The following is a 27,992-nucleotide window of genomic DNA, read 5'->3' as shown; positions in this document are numbered from 1 at the left end:
ATTAACACATGCTTGTGGATCATATTCTTACAAGAAAAGACGCTGCCATTGTGCTCCAAATAATATCAATGAAGTATTTTAAGTTATTTCTGGATGAGAACGGGATCAAACTGTGCTGGTACTATAAAAAAAAAAAAAAAAAACCTCTAAATTTATGTGTTGGCCTGAGGATTTCTAAGACCCATTGTTGTAGATAGTAGACAAAAAGGTAGACCTTGGACAGTCCTTCAGCTATATACCAAATGACTGTCTGGGTACCCTCAAAGCATGTGATTACAATACGCATCCAGTCTAATCCCTAAATTACCCCACCACGATGGCTATCTGTCTCGCGAAAATCGAGTAAGCTGGCGAGGTGGCAGAGGAACAAAGTGGATAACAATATCCTTGCCAGCCGCAGCGTAGGACCGACACTTTTATCGGTGGGGCCCTGCATGTTGTGAAGTTAAGCAAATTTGTTCTGCTTCCAGTGAAGCACAGTGTAGTTTAGGTATCTTATAAAAGGCTTTACGACGCCTCTTGCCAAGCGCATAGAAACATTCTTTTCTCCACAGAAATATCTGGCTCTGCTTAGATTATGTCTGTTTCTATTCCTGCGCTTCGTGTGTTGGGGCTCAATTCGCCAGGCCCTTCACCTCTCACAGCTTAGCCTTAATCTGCATTTAACGGAGGGCCGGAAAAAGACAGGAGTGATTATCACAACGTTAAATGCTCAGAAGCCTTTATTTATTTCCTTCTTTTTTTTTTTTTTTTTTTAAATGTCTTTGCTTTTTTTCAATGTGTCATCTGGATGACAGAGTCAGAGGTTAGCTTTTTTTTCCTGTCACAGTAGAGGCAGACAACAGCTAATTTTAATCTATGAGCATTCCTATTTCATTGTGTTGGTATTGGTGTTTCCTACAGTACAGCTGCTTGCAGAAAGGTTGGGTTTCTAGGACAGGAATTTGCTGTAGATGGGATAATATTCAGGGAAGAAACAGCTGTTAGCAGGATCACTAGAGGGGAGCCAAGAAGAGGGTCCAATTAACTGATCAGTTTTTGTAATTCCAAACAAATCATGCAACGGCCATGTTTGATTATGTAACTCCTTTCTCCCGCTGACATTTTATGCCTCCTTTGTTATTGTTAAAAAATATTGAGGAGATTAATTACATTCCTTCTAGTCGCCTTGTTCTTCTCACTTCCTCTTTCATTTACTGTCATCCTCAAGAAACCTTCAGGCACCTTATCCTCAGCTTACACTAACACACACACACACACACCATCCCCTCTCCTCCTCTGGTCCTGTATGTAGTCCAAGTGATTGGATGAATAAGTTGTGCCATCCCATATGGTGGGCTGTCCTGCTAGATCTGATCACAGCAGTGAATGAAGGAGCCTATGAGTCACCACTGGTTTGTTCTGCCGCACTTGTCACGCTCTGCTGTCGCATACTTCCCTCTCTCCCTCCGTCCATCCTGCCAGCCAACAGACGCCGTGCCTTTTAAACTCTCTCGCCCTGTCGTTCACTGTCTCCCTCCCTCATGCACATCATAACTGCAATCTCCTGCATGCCCCCCGCGTGCACTTCCTCCTCTCTTTTCCCCTTCCCCTTTCCTTCCTTCTCTTCCTCTCCACCTCCCTTGATTAGGTGAAAGTCTGCGCCCTGTTCCCTCACAGCCTTTAACGTCACCGTGTTCCCCGAGCTCTGCACTTCCTTCACAGTCAGTGCCAACATCATTGTCATTTATAAACATTTTATGCCAGCTCTGTAGGGTAATGGCTAATTTCTCCCACCACGCGGCTCTTCATTAAAAGTGTATCTTCTGTCAAAATGGATCCCAATCAAATTAGCTGTAACTACTTGGACAACTTCGCTTTACCTCGGCATGTGTCTAACTTGCTCACTCTGATGCATCCATGGTTATATTTTTAATCAGCGCAGATGTTCATATGTTTGCTTGAAAAAGCCACTTTGATTTAAGTAAGCATTATCTGGTTAAATAAGCGATAAAGCACTGAGAGATGTCTTGATTTAAGAAAGTTATAGGCAAGAAGGGCGATGATTTTCACAACACGTAATGAAATTTCCTGCTCCAACTGGGTTATTTTTCTATTGATCAGGACACCGAAGAAGTGATTACAGTGACTAACGTTATGCCACCACCACTTATCAAAGAAAAGGGATGAGAGAGATAAAAGAGTAGGCAGTGTTTAATCAACTGGGGACAAGTAAAACATTCAAGAGATATGCATTAAAGACTTTGTCTGTCTGATGCAGATACAGCGTGATAACCTCATCAGCTCACAAAGACCCAGTTGAACAGTCAACTGACTCGGGCAACACCAGACTTTTAGAGTTCAAAAAGTTTGAAGGCAATTTAGACAATGGAACAGGACCTTTCACCTCGTGTCTCTTCATTGTTAAGCTCCATATGTCTGTGTGCTAACTTCTTGCAGCATCAGACCATGCTGTGCTGTCTCTTTTATACGCTCAAGTGAAGCTTTGCACACAAAATTGCACAAATACACACAAACAAACTTTCAATCCCTGGGCGAAAAATGATTGATGGCACATGGAATAAACACCAGGAAACCCTGGTGGGATTAATCAATTTTGGGTATTGGGTGTGTGTGATGGTCAGCCACAGGGGGTCAAGCACTCAAGCTACTTAGATGCTACTTGTGTTGTTCAATATTAGGGAAATCGATGCATATCAAACTCACATACATGTGTGTGTGTAAAAATAGCTCCTTGTTTAGATTTCTATTCACTGCCATTTCATGTTTGGCAGTTTCCTCTCTTCCTTTATGCCCTCCTATGTCTCTTCTCCATACACTCCATAACTTTAGTATTCTTACTTGTATTTATTTCCCTTTCTTCTTCAGTATTCTTTTTTTTTCAGAAAAGAAGAATCAATACACTTTCTTTTACGGCTGTGAAAAACAGATGATAGAGTATACACTGACAATAAGACCGGGGTGGTTATTCTGAGAGGTTCCCAAGTTTATTTTCTGCACACTCTTTGTCTAATTATCTTCCTTTGTCATGCCAACACAAAGACACCACTGTATGCTCTTGCAGCTGATTTGAGGAGCATATCATTGCACATGGATCGACTGCACTGGCGATAGTGTTAGCAGTGTCTAAATTACTGCTCTCTCAGGGCCTGGCTGCTTTACCATCATTAGCACGGCCATTACATAGATTGGTGAAGGAAGGGAGCTGAGGCTCTGGCAGGAGACCAGCTGAGTGTTCCTCAGGCTGGCAGGGTCATTGAGGGAGTGCAGACTGCTTCCGCCACACACTTACACACGCTCCTCCCTGTGAGACCTGAGTTGGCAAACAAGCAGGAGATTTGGTATAATGTGTGTGTGTCCTTGAAATACCAACCTGTCAATAATAAGGGTAGGGAAATATATTTTTGGCAAGCAATTCCCAAACATAAAAATGTGATAGCCCTATAAACAATTCTGTGTGACCCACTCAAACCACTGATTACACACCTCTTAGCAACATTTCATACTATTATGAAGTTTTTCCCAATATATATTTTCTTGTCAGAAAGAGAAAAAAAAAAATAATATTAAGGTTGGCCTATACATCAATGCAGTACAACAAAAACAAAACACCTTTATAGCCAACAAATGTAATGCATATTATTAATATCAAATTCTCAAAATTGAAAAAATCTAACATTAAACAGAATTTTTGTAAACGACATCTTGCACACGGCCTGCAGTACCTTTAAGGCTATTACTTTGTGTGCGTTGACGTTGTTCATTTCTGGGGGAGGGTTTACAGCTGAGCTAAGTGTAAGTGACGTCACCCATTGGTTTTTGAAGAATCATTTTAAAGCTGTGCGATGGTGGTCGCCATATTGGAAATGCTTTCTGTCAATCAACCTAGAAGTAGGCAACAAGGTGGAGTTGAGTGTAAGCCTCCTGGAAAACAACTAAAACATTCCCACCTATCAGTCAACTTAGTCACGGCACTAATTATGCAATTTATCTATGACTCTTAGGCTTAATATAATCATAACCAATGCGTTATTGAGCTATAGAGACCAACACTGGATACCTAGTTCTTTTGTAGCCAGACATTCAAGGATTTTTTAAATTTCTGCGTTAGCTTCATTTTTCAACTACTACTACTATAGCTACTCGGCTATGACACTTTTTTAAACCTAAAATGCTAGTTGGTCCTCCCAGACACAGAACAAATGTGAATGAGCGTATGTGTGTGCAGTGAGGGGATGAGGGGAGGCAGTGGAGGGAGGTCGGAGTTATGAGTCCAAATCTTGCCTTGGGCACCAAATGGCACGCCTTGAGGCAGTATGCAATCAGTCCAGTTAGACTGCTGCTTTAGAGTAACACAACCTTTCATGAAACAATGCCGACCTGCTCTTTGTGTCGTCTTCTGTTACACAACTGTATACTCCAATGGTAACCTGACCTCTGCCTTCATCATTACTTTGTTAATGAAGTTAAGGCACTGTTAATTGAAGCCATGTTCCATCCAGTGCAGCAGGGATGACATTTCACGTTTACTTCAAGTGCACTTGTTTGTGTGAGTAAGTGACCAAGAGTGAGAAGGATAAAAAAAAACGGCGGCTCTGTGTTTAGTCGATTACAGGGTGGATATGGGAGCGAGCCAGCTCAAATCCATGCAAAGCTACATCGAGAACAGGGGTTTGAGTGGAGAGGGTTCACCTTGCCAATAACATGACATTTTCCACCAGCAATAATGCAGGCTTAATTCGGCTCTGAAGAGCATCTGGTGCAAATTGGACATAGTTGCCTTTTAGCATCACTGCATGAATGATGGGCCCTATATTTATACCTCCCTTCAGTTTGAGAATAGTGCCCACTATGTCGTACCTTTATCTACATGAGATTAACAGAATTTGGATTTTTGTTAAAAGTTCATCACAAGAATTTCCAAGAAACTGAGTGTGTTTTTGTATGCATATGCACGTGCACCTGACTGTGTTTGTGTCCATATGTATGCGTGTGTGCTGGCATGTGTGTGCATGTGGTACCGGGGTGTGTGTCGTCGGGGGCCACTGAGGAGGAGCATGTTAACCAGAGGAGCAGCCGGTCCACCAGATGTTCCTATTCCCACTAGGCTTGTCACAAGTGGACCTTTACTTCTTTCCCTGCAGATCACACACAGACTCACACAGACTCACACAGACACACGCACACATCCACAGGATTTCTTCAGTAGACTATACATAGTACATGCACAGCAACACAACAAGAGGAAAAAGCTACTTTATGCTGTTGCCACTGTAGATTTGCATACAATGAGGATCTTGTTCAAAGGGTGCTACAGTGGAGAACATGTAAACCCACCTGGACTGAATGATAAGCCTTTTTCTTTCCAACAACAGTATTTTCGATGGTGTCCTTAGCGAATCTAAAGCGTTTCAAGTATGTATTGTTCATTTGTTTGACTGAGTATTCTCAAAGTCAAAAGCATTTTTCACATACCCACGGTATCTGAGGTATGTGTCATTTTTCCAGTGAGAAAATGAGCATACAGAACAACACTTCTTTTGACAATCTTCCAATGCCACTGGCTTATTTGCTCCCATTGCAGCTTAGTGTTGTGGACTCATCCTAGTCCTCATCTTCATGTGCTATGGTTGGGTGCCTTTCATGGTGCCATGATCCTAGGTAGAAGATGTGGCCATTTGGAAATGTCATGAGAAAGGTCGAGACCATCATTGCGGCCCAGTGCAACAGGCTGATTTATGAGGTTCTTGCAAATGAAATATAGCACGGGGCAAGTGGAACAAGCAGGCCCCTACAGGCACCCCAAAGGTCACCTAACTCAATTTCAATTAGGCCCAGGGAAGGCCAGGAAAATATGTCGCTGGTGGAAAGAGTGCTAAGGGAACGGATTTACTTGTAAAGACATTGTGTTTATGGGGATTAAGATAAGACTAATCAGTTAAAAAAAAAGTGTAGATGTTAGCAGAGTATTGATCAAGGAGTTTAGGAAAGAGATGCCAAGTTAAATAATCATTCTCTTGAGTTCCACAAAGTGGCACAAGTGACATTTATTGTTTATTATTTACTGAGGGAGAAAAATGCAAGTCTCAGTGCTTCCCCCACGCCCTATCAATCACTCTGAGTTGTGCCTGCACTGAATCCCATCAATTACTGCTTTCTGTTTGACACATGCAACACCAATTCTGATTAGCCGACAATTCTCTGGAAATCGCAAGATTGTTAAGAACAAACGGTTTGACTTTTTTTTTTGTTTTAATATTTAAGTCAAAGTTTACCACCGAAACCCAACTTCCTTCAACCCAGCTCCCCATCACAACAATATGTGTCAAATGCACCCCCACACAAAACGCTTCAAAATGAGTCACAAATTGCCAGGAAGTGATTTCCCGCTCTGGGAGAATAACAGGGTCCCCACTCAGCCTTTGATTCAGGCTCTTTTTTCATCCCTTCTTTGTTTACCCGTGCCGTCTAGCAGCCGCTCTTCTGGAATCCCTATTGATAGCAGGCTGACAGGGAGGCTGGGTGGCTAAGTAGCCCGGGGGGGGGTTGTGCGGTGTGCAGTTTGCGGTTGAACTAGGCTGCTAGAATGTGTTAGACTATGCAGCATTTTATATATAATGGGTATTATTTTGTCTAGTATGTGCGTTTATGTTTTGTCTGAATCAGCATTGTGTCTTCATATATATGCCAGCAATTACAAGGCGTGGGTGTGTGCATCTGTCTGTCTGCGTTTGCGGCATGTCTGCTTGTGTGTAGGCATGTGTCTGTGTGTCTTCTGAGGGGGATGTGGCATGGAGGTCACTTCTGTCAGATCCAACATCCAGGCCCATGCTGTGATGTGAAGGGCACTGTCAAGAGACAACCACGAGGCAGCGCAGGTACAGCTGCCCTCAGTGCTCTTTTTTCTCTGTGGCACGCACACACACACACACACACACACACACACACTCAGGCAAGGATACAAATGCATCCATACTTCCTGTAAACTGACACCCATGGTAGGAACCCCCCTCCAGGGTCAAAGCCCCAGGATTCAACAGTCTCTTCAAAACAAACACTACCGCCCACTTGTTGACTGTCGGTGACTAGCTTTGTGGCGCTTATGTAATCGAGGAGATGGGAGCTTGTGACAAATTTAGGGCTTAACTAAGAGTACAGCGGCTAATAGAGAACATGTTTCAAGCCACACACTGGACTTCAAGAGAGTAAAGGTTAAAATAGAAACTATAACCTGTGGGTGGATCGGACATAAATTCCAAGATATGTACTGCAAGTTTGAACAGATGACCTTTTTCAGAGTCCGGTTTTTAAGGCTTGAAGATGTGCCAAAAAAAGATGTTGATAATGCGAAACCAGACCAAAAGAAAAAGTTACTTCCATTTGTGATTGGAATAATAAAATGCAAGATCTTTGAAAGTTTCTCTTCCATAAATCAAATCCAATGAATATTAACAACAAAGCAGATGTGTCTGGTTTTTTTTTTCAATTGCTTGATGAAACTAGACTGCAAACATGCTTCATGATAATAAAAATAGATTACTGGAAATTAGGGCTAAAAATGTCCCAAGTCACCACTTGAGAAACTACATGGGTGGATGTAAGGAACCGTATTTTCCTGTTTCTTCCATGAAAAAAAAGAAACTGTACCTCTGTATCTTGCCGTATGTTGTAAAGGCAGAGTTCATCAGCTTGTTTAAGAAACACTAGCAGAGTCCTGGACAGATCAATGCAGTGGAACGGAAAGAGGAGGATCAGTAAAAGCAGCCGGCTTATAATGCAGGTACATCCACTGCAGAATATAGAACACATACCCGTCTCCTATTGGACGCGTAAGTGTCGGATAGAATATTATATACTTCACTCCTCCATTTTGAGCTTTTATACAGTTTGAGGGAAAAGATTTCAGTCAAACGCAGCAGTTTGTCGGTTATTATTCAGTTTCATACCTAGATCCCCAGACCTGGACACACAAACACACAGATGCACAAAGTCAAACTACTAAAAGGTTAAGGGTAGAAGAATGATGTGTCTGTCTTTTTTTTTTTGGATTGCTGTGGTGTGTCTACAAATCTCTCCACCTCCCCACGTCTCTGTCCGTCTCTTTCTGCGGCTGTTCTCAGGCTGTACCCCTCCAGTGTACACTATGTCCACACTCCGGGAGAGCGGCTCTGAAACTTTAATGCTAATTGATCCCAGTGAAGGAGTGTGGACACAGGTGTGTTGCCGCAGGCCCTGGCTCTGACATGGACGCCGAGGGATTGTGGGCAACCGAGGGGCTTATAGGGCCAGAGCAGAAAAGTGCCACTAGCCGGGGCACAAGTGACCCAGTTCTTTTCTAATCAGCACAGGTTTGATGTGTGCAGTGTGTGTGTGTGTGTGTGTGTGTGTGCACATCAGTCAGAAAGAGAAAAAGTATAATGTGAGTTTTCAGCCAAATAGAAGAAAGAAAAGGGCCACAGGAACTCAAGCTAAAAGTTTGGTCAGTGCACTCATTACTGCATTGAATTTGTAACCTTAAAATCAATCTAGATTGGGGATACGAGACTTGCAGAATGAAAAGTAATTGCCATGTTTGACATATTATTTTGCAAATGTCAAGACCACAAAAATAAAACCCCAACTTGAATGTTCCTCCAGCCAAAATGCAGGTAAAACATTTCCTGTGTTCCTAGGAAAATATAAGCTCCTTTGTGGCAAGAAAGGATCATCTGACAAGAGACGAGAGAACTAACAGTGAAATGCTCTCTGTGTGTGCATGTGTGTGTGTGTGTGTGTGTGTGTGCGTGTGGGTGTGTGTGTGTGTGCACAAGTTTGATTCGTGTACTAAATGTGTGTTAGTTTTTGAACAAGTATGGTAATCATGAGCCTTTGAGCCGCAGGAAAACCCACGTCTAAATCAGACTCAAGCTGCTGTGTAACTCCCAGATTTTCGCTCTAAGTTTGCACTCTTGATTGTGTGTGTGTGTGTGTGTGTCTATGTGTGGGTGGGTGGTTGCATGTCTGTACGCACGTGTGTTGGTCTGGATGGAAAAGAGACTTAACGCTGCCAAGACGCAGGTGTGCGGATTAGGTGTGATCCCTTCTCATATTCTCAGTAGTATATCTTATTTGATGGCTTTTCTGCCATGTAAATCTTATCAAAAACTAGCTAACAATAGCACCGCGTTGACAGACGCCCAAGCATCTGGCGAGCCACCACTCTCAATGTTCAAACTGCTGTGCACAACCTGTCTCCAGGAAGAGGGAAAGGAACTGGGAAGGTAGCTCTAGGAAGTTTGTGTTTGCTTGTGTGTAATATAATGTTTGCGGATTTGTGTGTGTGTGTGTGTGTGTCAAAGAGATGAGAGAGAGGGTGGAGAAAAGGCCATGCTGATAGCCTCATAAATCATGAAACAGATAGTGCTGTATCTTAACAAATGTTGAGCCAGGTGATGGCATGATGATCTGAACGTGTGTCTCTACTTCTCCTGTTTCAGTATACCTCCAATGACTTTGTTCAGTCACTCTGCTAAAAGATGGAGAAAGATAGAAAGGAGAGAGGGCGTGAAGGAGAGAAATAACTTTGGCCGGTACAGGGCTCTATTAAATTGTGATGAGTGGCCTCAGCGAGGGGCTCTGTGTACAGCACTTTATTCAGGAACGATCACTTATTTATAGGTGTTGGAATTGTGTTGTTTGCTTGTTTTATTGAAAACCTTGTGGGTAAAGTGGCGGCGGGCCGCCTGGCATGTGAGCGCCACATCTCTTGAGGGCATCCCTGCAGAAATATCTTCCTCCTTGATGAATAAGTGAAAGGGACAGATGCATTTTTCATTCACACAGAATCCATTGTCGCTTGAGATGTCTGGTCGGGTGGTTTGTGTAGTCAACCTGCAGGCGGTTAAAAAAAAAAAGAAGTAACAACCTCCCTTACAAACAAGCACACACGCACAAACACACATGTATATAAGTACATAATGTATATTCACACATGCAGGAGTACTACCACGAGCTCTGTTGGAGCTGTGGACACCATGGAGCTCTGACTGACACTGCGTGTAAGATGGTGTGTAGAAAGAAGGATTCATTAGTGTTTACCACATAACAACTTTCAAGAACAGCATACTGTGTGACTGTGTACTAGTGACTACTTTCAAAAGGTGAACATTCCTCTTTTTCTCTTCACGCTTCTCTGCAGTCTAGGATTGATCCTGAAATGTCTGAAATGAAGCAGACAAGATTTAAAATGATGATCAGTCTCAAGAGAACTTTCAGTATTTGATTTGATAGTTACATGAAATGAAACTGCTGCTGCTTCATGTGCATGTTGTGTGTCTACCACCTCTGCTTTAAGCATTGTACACAAAAACTCACAATGACAGCCACGCAGGCGATGCACAAGCAAAAACATGAAGGTAGCAAAGTGTAGCCCATCGCAGGAAGAGTTGTGGTGTTTTGTGTACATGAGGGAGCAGCTCTCTGTATGAATGATTCATATTAAAAGAGAGAGTGAAAAGTCTTTCTGGAAGCGCACCCATCCCCCCGCCCCGCCATGTGAACAGAAGGGAGCATCTTCACATGGCCAAATGGGTCTGATGGTGATGGCATGGAGGATAGAGAGCGAGCCCGCTCACTAGCGAAACCCCTCTATGATCTCCACCACCGCTCTCACCTCATGCCGGGACACATCAAAAAGGGGATTAATAAATAAGTAACACACAACTCTATGTTTTATTAACTAGGGGAAGGCATCAGTGGTAAGGGGTCCAAGAGAATACAGAGATTGGAGGGTTGCTGGAAATAAAACTTGGAGCAGCTGTCTAACCACTTGCAGATTTTTTTTTTGTCCTCGTTGAACTGAGGAAAAAAAAGAACACAGAAAAAAACAAAAACATACACACTTCATGTGTGATCATTTTTAATCTGATGTAGTTACTATATACAGAATATATTATACGAGGTTTACAGTACATCATGTTAGTGAGCAGCAGAGTTATTTATTAATGCCACATGTACAACAGTCACTCCCAGCTGTAATACATTGTCATACACACTTGCAATGAATGTGTATACACTGCTGGATTATTATTTCACAACAGTGCAACTTATTGTAAAACCATGGCATTTGTATTGTTTTTATTCACTGAAAAATGAAAGTAGTCAGAAACGTCCATCCAAAGTGAATTGAAAAAGATCACATCCCCTGATTGATCAGTTTGTCACAACAATACCCTAGAAATATTCAACATTTAGTTTGCGATTCAATAAAACACTGATAAGCAGTTATTGTACAAAGTGGGAAAAAATCAATGTATAGTCAAAATTGCCAACATGTAATTTTCTGTGATGTGACTCATTGATTCATTAGCGAGTATTTTCAACACCACTGGTGATGGGAGAAGTCAAAATATTGATTTAGCACTTCAAAAACACTAATACATTTGAGAAGCTAGAACCGACAATTCAGAAAGCAGCAATGGACAGTGCTGGTCTTGCTTGTCTACTTAGAGTGACACACAAACTGCAAACCCGTCAAATAACAGCCTCTAGTGACTGATCTCCCTCACCCAGCCTTTCTGTGATTTGACAGAATTCCAACACTTTTCCTAGAGATGGGGCTCTAACTATATTTTTTGTTTACAGTCACAGAGTTGTTCTGCTTCCTTAACATGGCACAAACAGATGTTTGTTTCCAGGAGCCCCTTCTCGGAGTGAATGCTGGATGTTTTTTTTATAGCCTGGCTTGTTTTTTTAAGTACTAATACTGTCAGTAAAGAAGCCGAAGATTCCGCTTGTCAACTGTTTTCTCCACATCGCAAAAACACATTAGTGTATGTTTGCGTGGCCGCCAGTGAGCGCGCGCCTGTTTTCGTGTGTGTGTGTGTGTAATTGCGTGCGCGTCTGCTGCCAAACTTATTTGTGTTTCTGAGGATATGTGTCTGAGCATTATGCACCTGTGAGCGTGTGTTTGTGTGTCATCTCGAGCGCACTGTGAAGGTGTCATTGTGGAGCCGAGGCCCTGTAAGCTGTCAGACGGTGAGAGATGCTGCACCTCTAAAGGGCATGCTTTCTGGGCCTTTCCTGTCTATTATAAGCCCTGCAACACTCATCAAGGCTGTTGCAGTGCAACCCCCGTGTCCCTCAAGCAGCCACGGAGAAAAGCCACCTTTCTAACTAGGAAGAGCCCTTGCCTCTAAACTTCACATACCCTTGTCTTCCATTTTGACAAGATAAACGCAAGCGGCAGTAATGAGGAGTCGGGTTGTCAGGGCATCCATTTTGTTTTTCTCAAATCTCAGAATATATAAGCAAGGAATACAATCCTCCCTCTGCATTCTGAGACACCCAGTCCCCGCACTCTCCGGGATACATCTCCTCATCAGTGTCAGGGGTGAACACCTTATGGCGTCTGTACGTCACCTTGTGATCTACGAGCACTTATGTAGCCCCCTAAATCAATCTGAAATCATTTGTGGTGTAGCCTTGATAACACTCCAACTTGTTCGAGCTGAGCGCGGCGCGAGTGCTGCAGTGAAGATCGACTGCACAGTGGCTAGCCAAAGATTGAGACGTGTCGCTATCTCGCCATCTGTAACAGTCACGCCTGGCATCGTCAGAAACAGATCGCCTTGATGCAAGCCACGTCAAATCTCCAGTTTGCCAAGCAAATAGAATAAAACAATCTATCGATCTTGCCCCACCTCCCTGTGTATCAACACAATCCATCTGTGTTTATCAGGCTATCTGGCTTCCTATCTTTTGTTGCCTGCAGGCGGGCTTTCTCGCCTTTTCTTCTCTTTTTATTTTCTTCCGTCCTCCTCCCACATTTGTTTGGTGATCCATCAGCCTATTTACCTTATCATGCTGCCAAACCATCCATTTACGCTCCCATCTGTCTGTCAAACTATATCTTAGCTTCCATTTGTCTAACTATCTCTCTGTTTGCCCGTTCACCTGTCAATCACGCTGCTCGCCTTGGCTGCCGCAGGTACCAGCGCTCGTCTGGCTGACACTGTCTCTGACCTCGTCGGCTCAGGAGACTGTGAGATAAAGTAATTAGATTCCTATCACATCTACAGCCTTACAATGTATTAAACTACAGCACCATATAATTATTGTAATACAGCTACGTCAGTTTCCGGGTTGACACGAGGCTAAATATATGGACAGGGGTGATGAATTCTTTATGGGTGAATGACCTATTTTATAAAGGAAGGGTTGATAGCTCAATGTGTGTTAGTTATGTAAAGTGTATTTTCAATAGGTTTTTGTAGAATTTAATCTGATCTAGATAGTTCCCAGAACCAGGTCAGTGCGTTGGCTCGGTCCAGTGCAGACCAAGCCTCAGTGGGGCAAGCCAGACACTGATGTCCCTATAGTCAGGGGGTCTGGCCCCCCACAGAGGCCCAATCAGTCTTATAGGGTCACTGACTGCCCCCCCCCCCCCCCCCCCCCCCCCCTAGGCAGCAGAGCCCTGGCCTGATGGATTACTCTATCTCTCTCCTGGCTCAGGCCTGTGAAACTTGGGCCTCGTCTACAGGCCCCATCTGTGCTCTCCATGGCTCCCACATGCCCGAGGGTCATTGTCTCAGGCTGCTGGTGGAGCACCGAATCAGAAGCTTCCGTGTAGTGTACATCTTCTGACACTGCCAGTGTCCCTCATGCAGGAAGTCGAGTACCGCAAGGAAATGACTTACATAAAGATGCAATATTGAGTTTATTGATCAATTAGATAATGGAAAGTAACCTTTGTGAACTGGTTCTGCAACATTGTGAATATTTGTTTTGTGGGTTGTGACTTGAATTCAAGGATATTTTGAGTTGCAATTTTCACTATTTCCTGGAGTTTTAAAAAATTCAAAAAGGAAGAAAACTGTAGAAATATAGATTTATTTATTTTTTAAATCGTAAGCTCCAGCCCTATAGCTCATGTTTAAATAGAGAGAGTAGAAATATTCCTTCTCCCTGTTCTGCCAAAACTGTGCTGCACGTCCTAATACCTCTAAAACTATGAGCTACTGTATGTATACAGTCCTTTGCCAAAGTAAAGTAAATTCAAACAGCAGGCAAACAGGTGGGCTCTGCTTAGCAGTTTCAGGATTTCTCTCTTTGGATATTTGTTTTCTTTCATGGTTATACTTAGGCTGAAGCCTGCCTCCTGAAACTTGACTGCTGAGAGGACAATCATGAATTGGAGTTTTGCCTCAGGCTCTGATCGATCGCAAAAGTGTTTTCATATAACTGTTCATTTGGACTGTGTGTGCCTCTGCTGCATCCCAGAATGCCAAGAGGCATTGTTCCGTGACTGAGGAATGAAGTCCAGCAGAGATATTTTAAGGAGATTTGAGCAACCTGAGGGGCTCAATGAGGAATCTTTGCAACCTGCAGTCCGACAGCCTTGTTGCTTTCAATCAAACGTTTAACAAATGCTAGCAGGGTTTAAAATAGAAGGATGGATTTTTCTTGGATTACCACACACACAGATCCAGGCAGAGCTTAAAGTGCATATGGTACACACAGTTTTTACATGCACAAACACACTTCTCTCATGCTGTTTGTCCCTGGTAGAGACCTGTCAAAGCTTACCTACCGAGCTGATAAATTAGTGCTTTTCTTCCCTGTAAAAGTAAGCATTTGTGTGTGACCATGTGCAGTGATTTCAGACTCTCCTGCAACATTTGTGGCACATGTAACTCTCACACCAAGCTCCTTTCAGAGGTGATGTTGAGGGGTAGCAAGTGAACGTGTGCACATAATGTGCGGTATGCATGTGGGGGCCTTACAGAGAAATGGACTGCATTTATGCAAACATTAAGAGCACAGTGAGGAGAGACGGCACTAGTATAAAATTAGTTTGAGAAAGTGGTATGCATGGAGGCTGTCTTGATGCTTTTTATTTGAGCGGCATTGCACAGCCCACTTTTAGTCAAAAGGAGCCTAATTCGTGCAAAGAATCAAGGGATAAAGAGTCGTGAGAGGCTGTTTGTAAGGGGAAAGAATGGCTGTATTCTCTATCTGGGTCAGTCACCAGTGTTGGAAAGCAGGCACATCACAGTAGGCCTACCATCTGAGATAGAGTGGTGATAGAGGCATGGAAAGATTAACTACACCCCTCCACTGTCAAAAGCGATTGCATGTGTTATGACCACCCCGCTCACTCTGAACCGCTCCTCGTTACCATTTATCTCAACAGACTGTCAGTTAAACCCACTTTGCCTCCGAATGCTTTATACAAACTGTCAAGCAGGAACCAGAACTTGTTTACATGCAGGCCTAATCTGAATACCTTAAGATCTGGTCTCCAGTTTAGGTTTAAGATTGTTGTCAGAGTTCAGATTTCTGTCTCAGCTTCCTGTGTGTGCAGAAATCACAAGTGGCACAAGTTTACTTTTTGTAGTAAACACAGGCAGTAATGTCAGTAATGGGGGGGGGGATTAAATTGGAGAGGGCCGGAGAAGGAAATTGAAAAGGAGAAGAAAGAAAGACATTGTGTAAAAGGAGTGAGACAAACAGAGAGTAGGAGTTGCAGCATCTTGCTTCAGCATGTTTATCCAGTCCTGTCTTGGGCATTTCCCTCCTTCATGCTATTCTGATTGCAGCCCCCTCTCTCCCAGGTCCCCTGACATTTGTACAGTTCTCTCTTTTTCACACAACACTAGTAAAAACACAGTAAAAAAGTGGAGGGAGAAATTAAATATCATAATAGATTGCTCAGTATATCGCTTTGTTTGAAAGTAACATGTTTACTACTATTGCTACAATTTGTGAAAGTCATTCTAGGACATATAGGAATTCAATAAAGGAAACTGTTTGTAAGGCAGACAGAGACAAACTGGATATATCAATACAGTTAATTAGATAAAACATGCAATATGATGATTGAGTCAACTAATCTTCCCAAAACTTTACCACATCAGCAGAAAGACTGACAGCGGTGCATGCATGGTAAACAAGAGCATTGACTAGAGAAGGTGCGAGCAGTGGAAGGAAGTGCACGGATGGAACCTGGAGCACACCAATCTTGTAGAAACTACCAGTGAGTCTTTCACTCAGAGCTGTAGTCCTTTGTATCCAATATGCATAGAGGTGTTTACATTGGATATGACTGATCCAACTTCCTGCGTATCCTACCTTGTGCATTTGTATAACATTCAACTAAATACATCACAATTTGAGGGTCACGACAATGCTTTGTGTGGTGATTTTAGAGTTGGAACAGGTTGTATTATTCCCAGTTTTTTTAATTGTGTGTTCATTTTGGATAGGATTCAACTAACATAGAAAGAGTTTTGTACAAATTCATGATTTTTTTCAACTTTTTTGGTTTGCTGTTTTCACCAGAAGCAGGATGACCTTTGTTTACTGAGAGCTGTGGTAAACAGTGTCTTCTTGCAGCAGGGAACACAATAACTTCTGAGGCATGGGGACAGCATAACAGCATGAAAACTGGCACAAATCAATCTGCTTCTATTTTTTTTTTTATCCTAGATATGCTGCTGTAAGAAAAAGGAGCCAAAAAGAATAACCAAAAGCAATGAGCTTCACATGCAGTGCAGTAGTGTTTATCCCATAATCTTCAACCATGCATTTCTGTTTTTTACATTTCAGCCACTTGGATTCAATCAATGAGTGACTTGAAGCATCAAACAGAAAAGGGTCATTGACACTCTTTTCTTCTTTGACCTAGAATCCCATCACCCCTCCTTTTTATTCCACCTCTACACAACTGAACTTGTCTTTTCTTCCCTTGCACTATTTCTCTCCCCCACTGCTCCTTGTTTGGGGTGATTACTCTTACCGGTGAACGAGGGGCTGTGTTTGCCACGACTGTAGTTTTGCGATACCCGGCCCATAACTTTCAGCGGGAAGAAATAGCTTCTCTCCCTCTGCATCCCATTTATACACCATATCTTGTTTCTGTGTAGGGAGTTCCATTACTCTGTAGCTCGGAGGCTGGCAGAGGTGGAAAGAGGGGGGCAAGGGAGGTGGAGGAGATAAAAGGAGGTGATAGAAGGTTGTTGCTGTTGCTAGTGCTGCTTCAACAGAGAGGCAAACACAACATGTTGATGCGCAGAGAGCCGAGATTTAATCACCTTTTATTATGTTGTATCGCATCCAAATATGAAGTGCAGTCAGAGAGCGGGAATTAGACAAAGGCGACGACATGTCAGAGGAATCAGCTGCTTCCTTATTTAGCACAAAGAACAGTGAATGCATCGTTTGCGGTTTTTCTAAAATAAATGCAGCTCCAGTGTTGCCTTATGATACATCCTGTTGAGTTCTTCGGCCACTTACACACTTGATTGGTGATTATGTGAACCTGACCTTGTTATCCAGGCCTTGATGAATGTGAGTACCATGTTTACAGTCTGATTTTTACCCAGAGGATATTTAACTAACGTAGCATAATCCCTGCAAAAGTCTTCCTGTTTATACTGGCCACTCAGAGGTAATTCCTCAAAGTATCCCATGCTTAAAGCTCTTGATAGATGACTGGCAGCTTTTCTGTCTTTTGCGGATCATAAAGCCTTATCATGATGTAATTCCCCGTAATTAGCCAAAGATGACAGTAACACAAAAGTCGTTATGATTTTTAATCTCTTTTGGGGAAGCTGAGGCTCCGTCATCTATCATAACATGAAAGGACATCTCACTGGAGGCCCTCTAAACAGTCAGAAGAAGGTTGGAGTTGACTGCGCCGGCTTAAGGCCTCTGCTTTGGCTGTTTAGTAATCTTGGCGTCCTCTCCTCCTCCCATTACCCCTGTCTTATTCAGAGCCTCTCCCTTGTGGCAGGGATCATCATGATATACACGCAAGGATATGCTTGTGTGTGTAAGAAACAGAGGGGCGAGTGTGTGTGCGTGTGATTCCCTCAAAGCAATGCACCGCGCCGCTTCTCTGTGACCCGCTTTAACACTTGAGCAACAATGTATCTCCATCTGTGTGTGCGTGCGTGTCAGAAAGATGGATTTTTGTGCGCGTGTGAGGCAGGGACTTCCCCCTCCATCTGCACACCGCCATTGAAATCCTTGGTGCATTTAGTAACATTTTGAAAACTGTTGCCAGCCAGCATTTAATTGAGTTCGGGTGTGCCAAAAAAAGTCCCTGCTGTAACATGGAATACCTGCTCATCTTTTGTCAATTTCTTCTCCTGTTCTTGTGCTCCGCTGTGTCTCGCCTACTGTAACTTGGAAAGATGTTGCCTCTGGGAGAAGCAGGTAAAGAAGCCATCAAATCCAATGCAAGTAGAAAAAGTCGCAATCAGTGCTCCGAAAAACCCGTAGAGTTTGTCTTCTTTGTGGATCTCTCCTTCCAGCTCCCACGCCAGTCTCACTTTGCCTTCCTCTTTGTCTGTATGTGTGTGAGCCGGTGTGTGTGCTTGAAGCATTCAATTCAGTAGAGGCTAGTGGTAGTAATGTTTCTCTCCCAGTAGAAATGGCTGCTGTTTGTTCAATTGTTGTGATAGATTGATGTGGGGTGGGAAAGGATTGGCTTTTATGCACCTGAAGATAGGAACAGAAAAGTCTTTATGAGAAGCCAATAGCTCTCCGCTCAAGGATCCTCTGATGGGAGATGCAATTTGCTGGAAGTTTTTTCTCTCTCTCTCTCTCTTTTTTGCAAAATCTTTGACGAAAGCTTTCTCATGTATTCAGGCAGTTTGGTGAGACTCAATTACCCCCGAAAGAGCACTTTTTATTTGTTATTCCCATAGACTGTATAAAAGAAAAGGACATGGCCTTCAGGTCTGAAAAGTAAAGCCAATATGGAGCCACATTAAACCACAATTCCTTGTTATTGCCAGCAGGGGTCTACTCAACTGTACTCACCAAAAAGAGGCCAGAATGCGTAGAACTAGATGAAAAATTAGTTTACTATATACTTCAGATTTAACCTGAATTTATGCTCCCAATTGCTAGTTCAAGTCTTTTTTAATACCCCATGATGTTAATTGGGTCCATTTTGGTTCCATTCACATTTAAATATACAATATAGAAGGCTAGTCTTCAAGGCAAGGCTTCCTTGTGATTCAAGTCACAGCCAGATTGACATTGTACCTGGAGACCCCCCCCCCCCCCCCCCCGACAGTGAAAGGGACTTCCATCTAAGACTTCCTTCTCCTTATGTTGCGATGGTTAACAGGATTATTAGCTTCACTCATATGCAGATATCTGTTTAAAGACATAAATGTAAACCAAACTGAAGTAAAATGGCTGCGGATGGGTTTCGGGATTGGGTGTTCTTATGATTGTGTTCCTCCTCATTAGCTCTCCACTCAGACTGTTTTCTTGTGTACAGCCAATGCACGCTGAAACGCTAAACGAAACTCTAGCCATTGATACCACAATATAAAAGAGAAAAGCGGGAGAGTCATTAAAAAGGTTGTTAGTTGTTAAAAGAGAGGGACGGAAGACATGCAGCAAATAGGCCTTTTGAGGGTCTCATTTGAACGCTGGACAGCCGTAAGGGCTGAGCCTCTGCACATGGGGCGTACGCTCTGAACACTGAGCTAAAGCGCCCGTAACAATATCACTCTAACTACAAAATAATAGAGTGACCCGTCAATCAGCTATTTGTATCCACCTGCTTGTTCAAATATTGTCCCTTCCATTTTCAAGAAAACAAAAAGGGTATCAACCCAAAAAGCAAAACCTTAGGCTTCAAAATGGTGGTACAAAAAAAAAAACCACAAAAAACTATGGTGACTATCATGCTTGCTTCGCCCACTTTCTATACAGTCTGGTTATTCCATAAAAAATACCTTCTTTATGACATTGGTCCAGTAGGGTTTCATTCAGTGGTTATACTAACAGTCTGTGTGGTTTTCTTTTTACCCTGCTGGGATTCCATACAAGGAATAGATGCCAAGGTTAACGTCAGTATAAGCACATCGTATTAGTGAGGAGAGCTAAAGACAGCATGCAGACTGGAGGACTGGCTGCCCCTGCCAGAAAATGTGAATGAATGAAGCTTGATCTTTTCTTTTGTTTCAGGTGTTTGTTTGTGTAAACGACAGTATGGCTATATGTTTTGGTTGATACAGTTAATGGCTTGATACAAACCACAAAATGTTATATGTCACAAAAATATGTTTTTAATGGTTGGTTTTATATTGGGTGTTATGTCTATAAAATGTTGTGTACTAGGACTCAAATGTTTGTGTTGTTTATCTGTTTAGCTAAGATAGCATTAGTGCTGCACTCCTTCAAATCCCCAGTCGATAAATGGTTCTAGATCTGTTTGTTCCAGTTTTTCTTTCATGATTAAAACCTGTATCTCAATTTATATAAGACCTTTTTCTTCCACAGTATTCTCTTTGATCCTTTCTTCGGTCTGTCCATTTACAGTAATAGATGTAGCCCAGCATGACCTCACATTAGAGACAAAGGATCTGTGTTCTCCCACAACTGTTTTTCATGCTCCTCTGATAGACTGAGGGTTAAAGGAGACTGTTTGCCCAGAAATGAGGTTACAGCAATTGGGCTTGCAAATGATTGGCAAGGCTAGATACATTGCATTGGCCCTACTTTTCCTTTTTTTTTGTATTTGTGTTTTATGGATGTCGATTTTGAAAGGAAGGAGGTCGTATAACTCCTGTTTACTGACTAAAGTACAACCTGCGCACATAAAAATGAGCACATGGATAAGAAGTGGTGATGTTTTCAGGCACGCTGCCTAATCATGTTAGCTTTAACGACCATCTACTGTATAGAGGGTATGCACTAGGGATGGCCATTTAAAGTAATCTAAATTCTCGAGTCCTCACTTAGGTTTTTATATTTTTAGGCAAAGCCAGAAAACTCAGTTACACATGAGACTCTAACTAAGTTGAACTATTGAAAGGTTACTATAATAATGCCAAGAACGAGTACCAGTGTATTGTACTTGTACCCATCCCTAGTATGCACGTGACATCATGGTAGGCAGAGTCACTGCAGTTACACCCACTGATCAGCAGAAAGCATGTACTGGTGATAATAGTGGATGTTAGCCGTTAACAGCTTTGATTCAGCTGAAAAGAGCCGTCTTTTCAGTAACTATTTAAGTATTCTCTGCGAGCAGTACAGATCCTCTGCTCATGTAATATGTTTATAGAAATGTTTGGGTAAGTGCCTTAATAATGCCACAGGATGAAGACATGCTGTAGCAGCTACTGTATACAGTCTGTGTATACATCACAGAGCCTACATGCATTCATTTTTGGTGGAAAAATGACGTGAGTGCATACCCTCTTTATGAAGTAATAGATTCAGTACAGTCCCTTTTATCCATATTTTCTTGATCTGTCCTTATTGCACTCTTCCTCTTCCTTCCTCTTTCTCCCTCTGTCCTCCTGTGCACCATCTGCATGAAGCTTGCATCCAATCTGAAGGAGGGCTTTCTGTTCTCCACTGTGGTGCGCTGACTTGAAGTGTGTGTGTGTGTGTGTGTGTGTGTGTGTGTGTGTGTGTGTGTGTGTGTGTGTGTGTGTGTGTGTGTGTGTGTGTGTGTGTGTGGGTGTGTGTACACTTGTTTGTGTATACATTCCGAGCCATCACAGTCACTCTCAGCTCATTACTTGACATGATGGATGGAGTGAGTGCCATTAAACAACGCCCAGCCTGGGATGCCTGGCACCCTACAGCTGGCACTGAGTAATGGGCAGAGGGGTGGCGGCACGCTTGGAAACACCGGGGAGTCCTGTGTGTGGGTGTGCCTGCAGTCATCTCCATGGCTATGCTTGCTTGTTCTGTCCAGCCCCACCTGCCACCTGGCTGCCCGCTGGATGCCATGGGCATTTCTGGGCAGACATGGTTGGAAATCATGGGCGGCAGTGTTTGTATGACTCTTTCATTGGACTGCCAACCGAGCAAACCTGAAGTGCTATTGGCCCTGCTTTCTGACCCCAAACTCTGCAGTGAAACACTCAGTTCCAACCGTCACCTGCAGTACATAAGCCACTTTAACTTTTTGACTAACTTTGATTTATTGATTTATTTTATTTGTACTGAGATTTATAGATCATCAAAAAAAAATCTTTAGATCTCCAAAACAAGTTATTTTACTTTTTTAACTGGTCTTTTTGTAATGCAATATGAAGACAAAAATATTAAATGTCCCCTCTACTAGAGTAGAGTTTGGTATCTTCATCTTTTACAGGTTCATTTTGAAAAACTATATGTCAAACTGATCTCTCAGTCGTTGCATGCTTTTCAAGGGTCTATATACTGTATATACTATAAGGTCTACACATTTACTCTTTGTTTTTTACTTTCTTTGTTTGATTTTGATTTAATTTAGTGTTTTATTTTCATTTGTTGCCTTTTTAAAACATTTGTCTTTATTTAGATGTTGTCATGTAGGATTATTCCATGTCACTAAGAATCTTTCTCATAGACTGTAGATCACAAACTAGTCCTGCAGTCTGTTTTCCATGCTTTTCTATGTTCTTCATGTACTCTATTTACTCTCTTGTAACTCTCATATAAGCTTTCATTTAATATGTATTTTTTTTTTTTTTTTTAACCTTACATGTCAATTGAAAACTACAACACAAACAAGTGTTGCTGTCCTTGTTCATTGCTTTTCTGTGATCCATGTTTGTATCACGTCATCAGTCTTATTCTTCCAAACATCCTGTAAACGTAATTTTTTTTATCTCATTTTTCATTCATTCATTTTTCATGATTCAGTCTGGCTTCCCTTTTTTGTTCAGATTGGATTTCTTTAGATCAGGGTTTTTTCATCCTTACATGTCTTAGTCTTTACACTTCTATGCTCTATATGTGCTGTATATTAATTTCTTACATTCCTTGTGTCCTTCAGACTTTCATAGATCTGATTTATGTTTCTATTTACCATGTTTTTTGTGTCCTCTGTATTCTTTATGTTCTGTATGTGCTGTCTTATTATTCTCCGGCCCTCTTGTTTTTGCATGGACCCGCATGTGTGCGTTTACTTTTTTCTTTTGTGCATAGGCTAAATGTGATGTGAGAGCAGTCGAGGGGCTGTTGAGTGGAAGCCTGGATCAGGAGCTGAATGGAGTTACTATGACACCAGACACAAGCACCTCCAACAGCTTCCTCTGTTTCTCTGTCCTCCCCTGCTGCTCGGCTCTCAACCAGCCTGGATTTGCTTCATGTTGTTCCTTCTCTCCCCTCCGTCTCCTTTCTCTGCCTCCCTTTAGTGTCTCTCTATACAGCCTTTCATTTAGTTCGGCTCCTGTGTGCCAGTGCGGATCAATGTAACAACATTTTCTTGTTCTTTCTCAGTCTCACTCTCTGTTCCTTTTTCTTTATTTCTTGAACAGACAACCGCCGCGCAGTCCTGGAAAGGTCTCGTTCGCGCCACAACGCAAATCACCCAGCTCGATGATCGCCCGCGCCTACCACAAGACGCTAGATAAGTGCCAAAGAGGCCGGCGAAATGGAGACGTGGAAGACAACTGAAGGAGCGATAGATAACCCCTCACTGTGGCACACACACAGAGAAGAATACTCACACACACACACATACACACACACACACACACACAGAATCAAGTATGGAACAAAGAATACACACATTGAGGAAAAAATACATCAAACACGAACTTCATTTTCATGCTGTTCGTCTGACGCCTTACATATTTATTCAAGTCTTTCTCATCACTCTTAATGTCCTGCACACACAGTTTGATTCATCAAAACAGAAAAATGAAGGCCGCCGCTGTATGAAGTGAAGCGTTTTCATTGCTTGGAAGGCCATTTTGAATCTTGCAACTCTAAGCCTTCTATCTAAAATACTGCAGTTCATATAGAGTTTTGACATGAAACATGCAATGTGTTGAAAATAGACATTCTGCCAAGAAGGACTGCGACATCCAGTCATGTATGCTCATCATTCGGCACACAGCACACTCAACAAAGATGCAGCGGGCCAGCTGTCCTGTACACGGGAAGAAAAAAAAACGAGGATTAAACACAAATGTTGGCAAGCAGACAACTCGCTGTCGCTTTCTGCAACACGTCACTGAACTTTAAGAGGAGAAAAGTATGTTGCTTTTCCCCCCCCCCCCTTCCTCCTTTAACCAACATCAAGATGTTGTTGTTTTTTTTGGCCAGCAAATGTACACAGGACTTATTTCATTTCATTACATATCCCACAAAGCCACAGGAGCTGGCCCCTGTCTGTGCCGATATTTCAGAGCATGTGACTCATGGCCCTTGAAACTGTTATCTCCATTTTGACAAGATGCATTTTATTTTTAGTTGTGTAATATCTAACCGAAGCCTGCGGGTGCTGATCTCTGTCCCAAGGTCGCTTTTGCTGTTAACATAAGAGACTGACACATTTCTAAATGCATACAACTGCCTGGAGGAGCCCACATGACGTTTTTGACCTTCCCTGCGGACACACAGGTTTCCAGTGAGGGAGGCTTGATTAAACTTAGGTATTTTAATGTTTTTAATATTCATCTATTTCAATCTGTGAGGTTTTTTTTTTTTTTTTTTTTTTTTTTTTTACATAAAGGCTCTAAAAGAATTTAAAAAAATGTGTTTCACAGCTACTGCTGAAAAGTTTGCTCTACAAATTCATTATTTAAAAAATCAATACAAATGTGCTCTGTAGAAAGACAAAGACAAACAGCGTTATATGAACACATTTTGTGGAAGATATTTGAGCATTTCTAATGAAATGCAAAATGAAAAAAAAAAAAGCAGCCTTTGGGTGGAAAAAAGACCTCTCAAAATGTACCAAGGGAAGCCATGGCTCAAGCACCAAAGGGTTTCAGGACTTCAAACTGTACCACACTATCAGAGAGTCTGCCTCCTGATAGGATCTGTGTAGTCCTAACTCAATGCTAAACACTGATTTCAGTAGCATCTCTAACCTGATGAAGCTTTTTAGCATCAAAACCAAACCATCAGAACACATGACTCTTGGTGTTAGTTTTTCAAAATAACTCAAACTTTGCTGTAAGCTCAGTGTCTCTGCAACTGTCACACATTTTCTTCACGTGAACTATTTATTCATATATTCATGCCTAGGGCGGCCCTGTCCCCCTACTGCCCTAAACTGTAAGCAGATGCTACTAAAAACAACCACTGAATCCACATGGAGAGCAGGCACGAGCAGAATAATCGACTAAAGGGGGCAAAGAAGACAAGATCATGCTTGTCTTCCGAGTCTCCAAACGCCCTCCAATTCCCCGGCACTAAAGGCATAAGCGACCCTGTTACCAAAACACAAGTAACTTTAGTAATACCATAACTCTGCTTTAGGCTTTTATCTGTTTGCGTGTGTTTTTTTTGGGGGGGGGATTGTGTGTGTGTGCCAGCTCAGTAATCGGAACAGGAACCCAGGCAAAATAGGATTCAGTGTGCTTGACTCCTGGGCTGAAAAGATGGAGATTTTTCATTTAAACAATCTGCCAGCGCAGCTTGTGATGTGTCTGTTTCATGATGCCTGCTCTCCCAGCCCGCATGCATGCTTCCAAAAAAATGCAATTTTACACATCATCTCAGCTCAAGGTACATCCACAATGCTCAGAGAAGTCTGCGTATTTTGGAGGACAATAATTCTCCTCTGGAATATAAGGTTGGAGCAGTCGCATGGAGCTAGAGAATGAAGTTTCCACATAAGGGATTATCGACCGTTAGGACTTTTAAAAGATGTGTTTTATACAGCAGAAATAGGTGTGCCATCAAAGGCAGTGATTTCCCTTCTCTAATCTCTCCACACTAACACACATGCAGAGTTAAGAGTTTGTCCTCCAGTGTCTGCTGAGACATTCGGTGTTGTCCGCCCTGTGATTGGATTCTCTACAAGTCTTCTTCTTTCAAAAAAAATGTTTTCTTTATAATTCGGCTGAAATCTTTTTGCCCATTATGATTCATTTTGATTATTTTTCCACATGTGCCAACTTTGTTTTTGTGAGAAACACAAAAAATCCCATTTACAAAGATTGAAAATTCTTGTTTTTTTTTTTGTTTTTTTTTGTTGGATTTTTCAAAGGGAGTACAGTTTTCTTATTGTCCAAGTAGGAGAAACATTGTACAGACATGTTCAAATTGTAATTTAGCCATTGTTTGTTACACATTGATCCAATTAAGAACTGTGGTTCAGAGTAGAAGATTTTGATGTGATTACAAAATGATAGTCATGTGGTATTTCTTATCGAAAATGCTTTTAAAATATATGTTTGAATTAAAAAAAAAATAAAAAACGTCTGTGATGATGCCATGGTAGAACGTAACGAGCGACGTAAGAGCGCCGGTGTTAGCCATTATAGAAGTTCGCATCATGCAACTTTACCGCAACAATGAATTATTTTAAATTATGCAGCAGGAAACTCAAACAGAACGATGTACTCTGAACTTCAGAGTCATTGCCATTTAACAGATGAAATGGTGTTAAAGCAGGGGAGGAAAACATGAAATTTAGTGCAAGGGGATTTTTAAAATCCAAGATAAACTTCTACAATGACAACATTCCTCATCATCCCCGTAAGTGATCGTTGTATTTCCCTCCCATTCCATCTTTAGGATCATCAACATGGAGTGTTTCATAGAATGTAGCGGTAGAGTCTCGGGTCAAAGAGCCTGAAATGTTCCATCATGTTAGTGTTTAAAAAAAAAAAAAAAAAGCCTTTGTGTGTTCAGGTTGATCATCCATTCGTCTTTTAGCTTGTAACTAACAAACCTGACTCCATGATATGACTTGTGCTCATGGTAACCGTAAGAGTGAGGAGGCAGGGGTATGAACGATGTGTCAAAAACTGTAAAAGGTGCCATTCGGGTGGTGATTGGTGGCAAGAAAAAGTTTGTAACTTACACTTACTGACTGTGCACTTTACCTCATATTCTGCTCAGGCGGAGGAAGAGTTGTTGGATATGTTTGGACACGACTTTGCCGCTAACAGAGTGAACTATTTGCAAAGTATTCCTTTTGGTAAATAGCTCCAGCTGCCGCATATCCAGTTCTCTTCTACTTTGTTAGTGCTTACTATTGATTTGTGGAAGACCGATCGCGGCTGAATCAACAAGCAAACGCTCATAGCTGTTGACAAACCCTGTCCGACCGTGGTGTGTAAGCTGCCATATCCCTGCCTACCCTCCTTGTTGTCATTGAGTATGTTTTATTGTCTTAAAAAACATTTATATTTGTAACATTTTAAGTTTATTTGTATCCTTAAGAACATGAAAAAAAAAACAGCAAAATGGTTATGCACACTGTCCTTCCATAGAATATGTAATGGAATATGATACTAAATAATAACCACTTTGTTATACAGTATAAACTGATTTATGAAACAAATGTTTGTCTGGCATTCATTTCTTTTAACTTGTCATATTATTTCTCCTTCCAAATACTGCAGTCTCTGTGTGCTCAGTGGCAGGGCAGAGGGAACCTGCCCCACGTTGACTTATGGACAAGGATTACAGAGGGCTCCCCGTGTTAGCGCATGATGAATGGGACAGCTCCTACCTATAAAAGCAACATATTTGGACCTTGGTGTCCCCCACTGCTTTATCTTCCACAATGTCAAAGGCAAAGTGATAATGCTGTCATGTCTGACTGCAGCTTAGGGAAATTACTACTGAGTCAAAGATACATATTCAGAAAAAAAAGAGCCCTCATTAATCTCATTGTGGAGCCAAAAAACACCCTCGTGACTACACATTTCCTCTGCCGAAATTGGCCGACAGGAAAGATGGCACCACACTGCAATTATTTGTTTATGATATGATAGGCAAGAATTAAATATAATAAGGGGGGAAACATTTTTTGGGGGGGGATTTCAAATCTTGTAGATGGTGAAAATAACCACCTATAAAAGAATATTTTTTCCTGATTGTTTTACAAGCAATCTGATCTTAAACTAATTAAGCTGAGACCTTTTTTTTTATTCTCATAAAATTAAACTCTGTATCCGTCTGCACATGAATCTGTGAGATGCATTGACTCTCCTGCTTCCTAACTCCTAACCCCATGTGTTCCTCCCCCTGTCTGGCTGTGCAAGTCCCAGGAGTGAGGTTCAAATGGCAGGGCA

The 27,992-nt window shown here is 42.0% G+C and overlaps 1 protein-coding gene across 7 annotated transcripts in view; it reads left to right on the top strand.

The window, feature by feature from the left end:
- The window catches only part of diaph2 (diaphanous-related formin 2), a 368,827-nt gene extending 341,571 nt beyond the window's left edge, over positions 1-27,256 (top strand). For all 7 annotated transcript variants that reach the window (XM_061048503.1, XM_061048502.1, XM_061048504.1 and 4 more), the window contains one exon: positions 23,268-27,256. In XM_061048503.1, coding sequence (XP_060904486.1) covers positions 23,268-23,332 — 65 coding nt within the window. In that variant the 3' untranslated portion in view covers positions 23,333-27,256. The remainder of the gene's footprint in view (positions 1-23,267) is intronic.
- Positions 27,257-27,992: the final 736 nt, after the last annotated feature.

This window comes from Labrus mixtus, chromosome 10 (assembly GCF_963584025.1).
Source record: "Labrus mixtus chromosome 10, fLabMix1.1, whole genome shotgun sequence".
NCBI lineage: Eukaryota > Metazoa > Chordata > Actinopteri > Labriformes > Labridae > Labrus > Labrus mixtus.
Note: the sequence above shows the minus strand (reverse complement) of the source record. Positions and strands in the feature narration are given on the sequence as shown.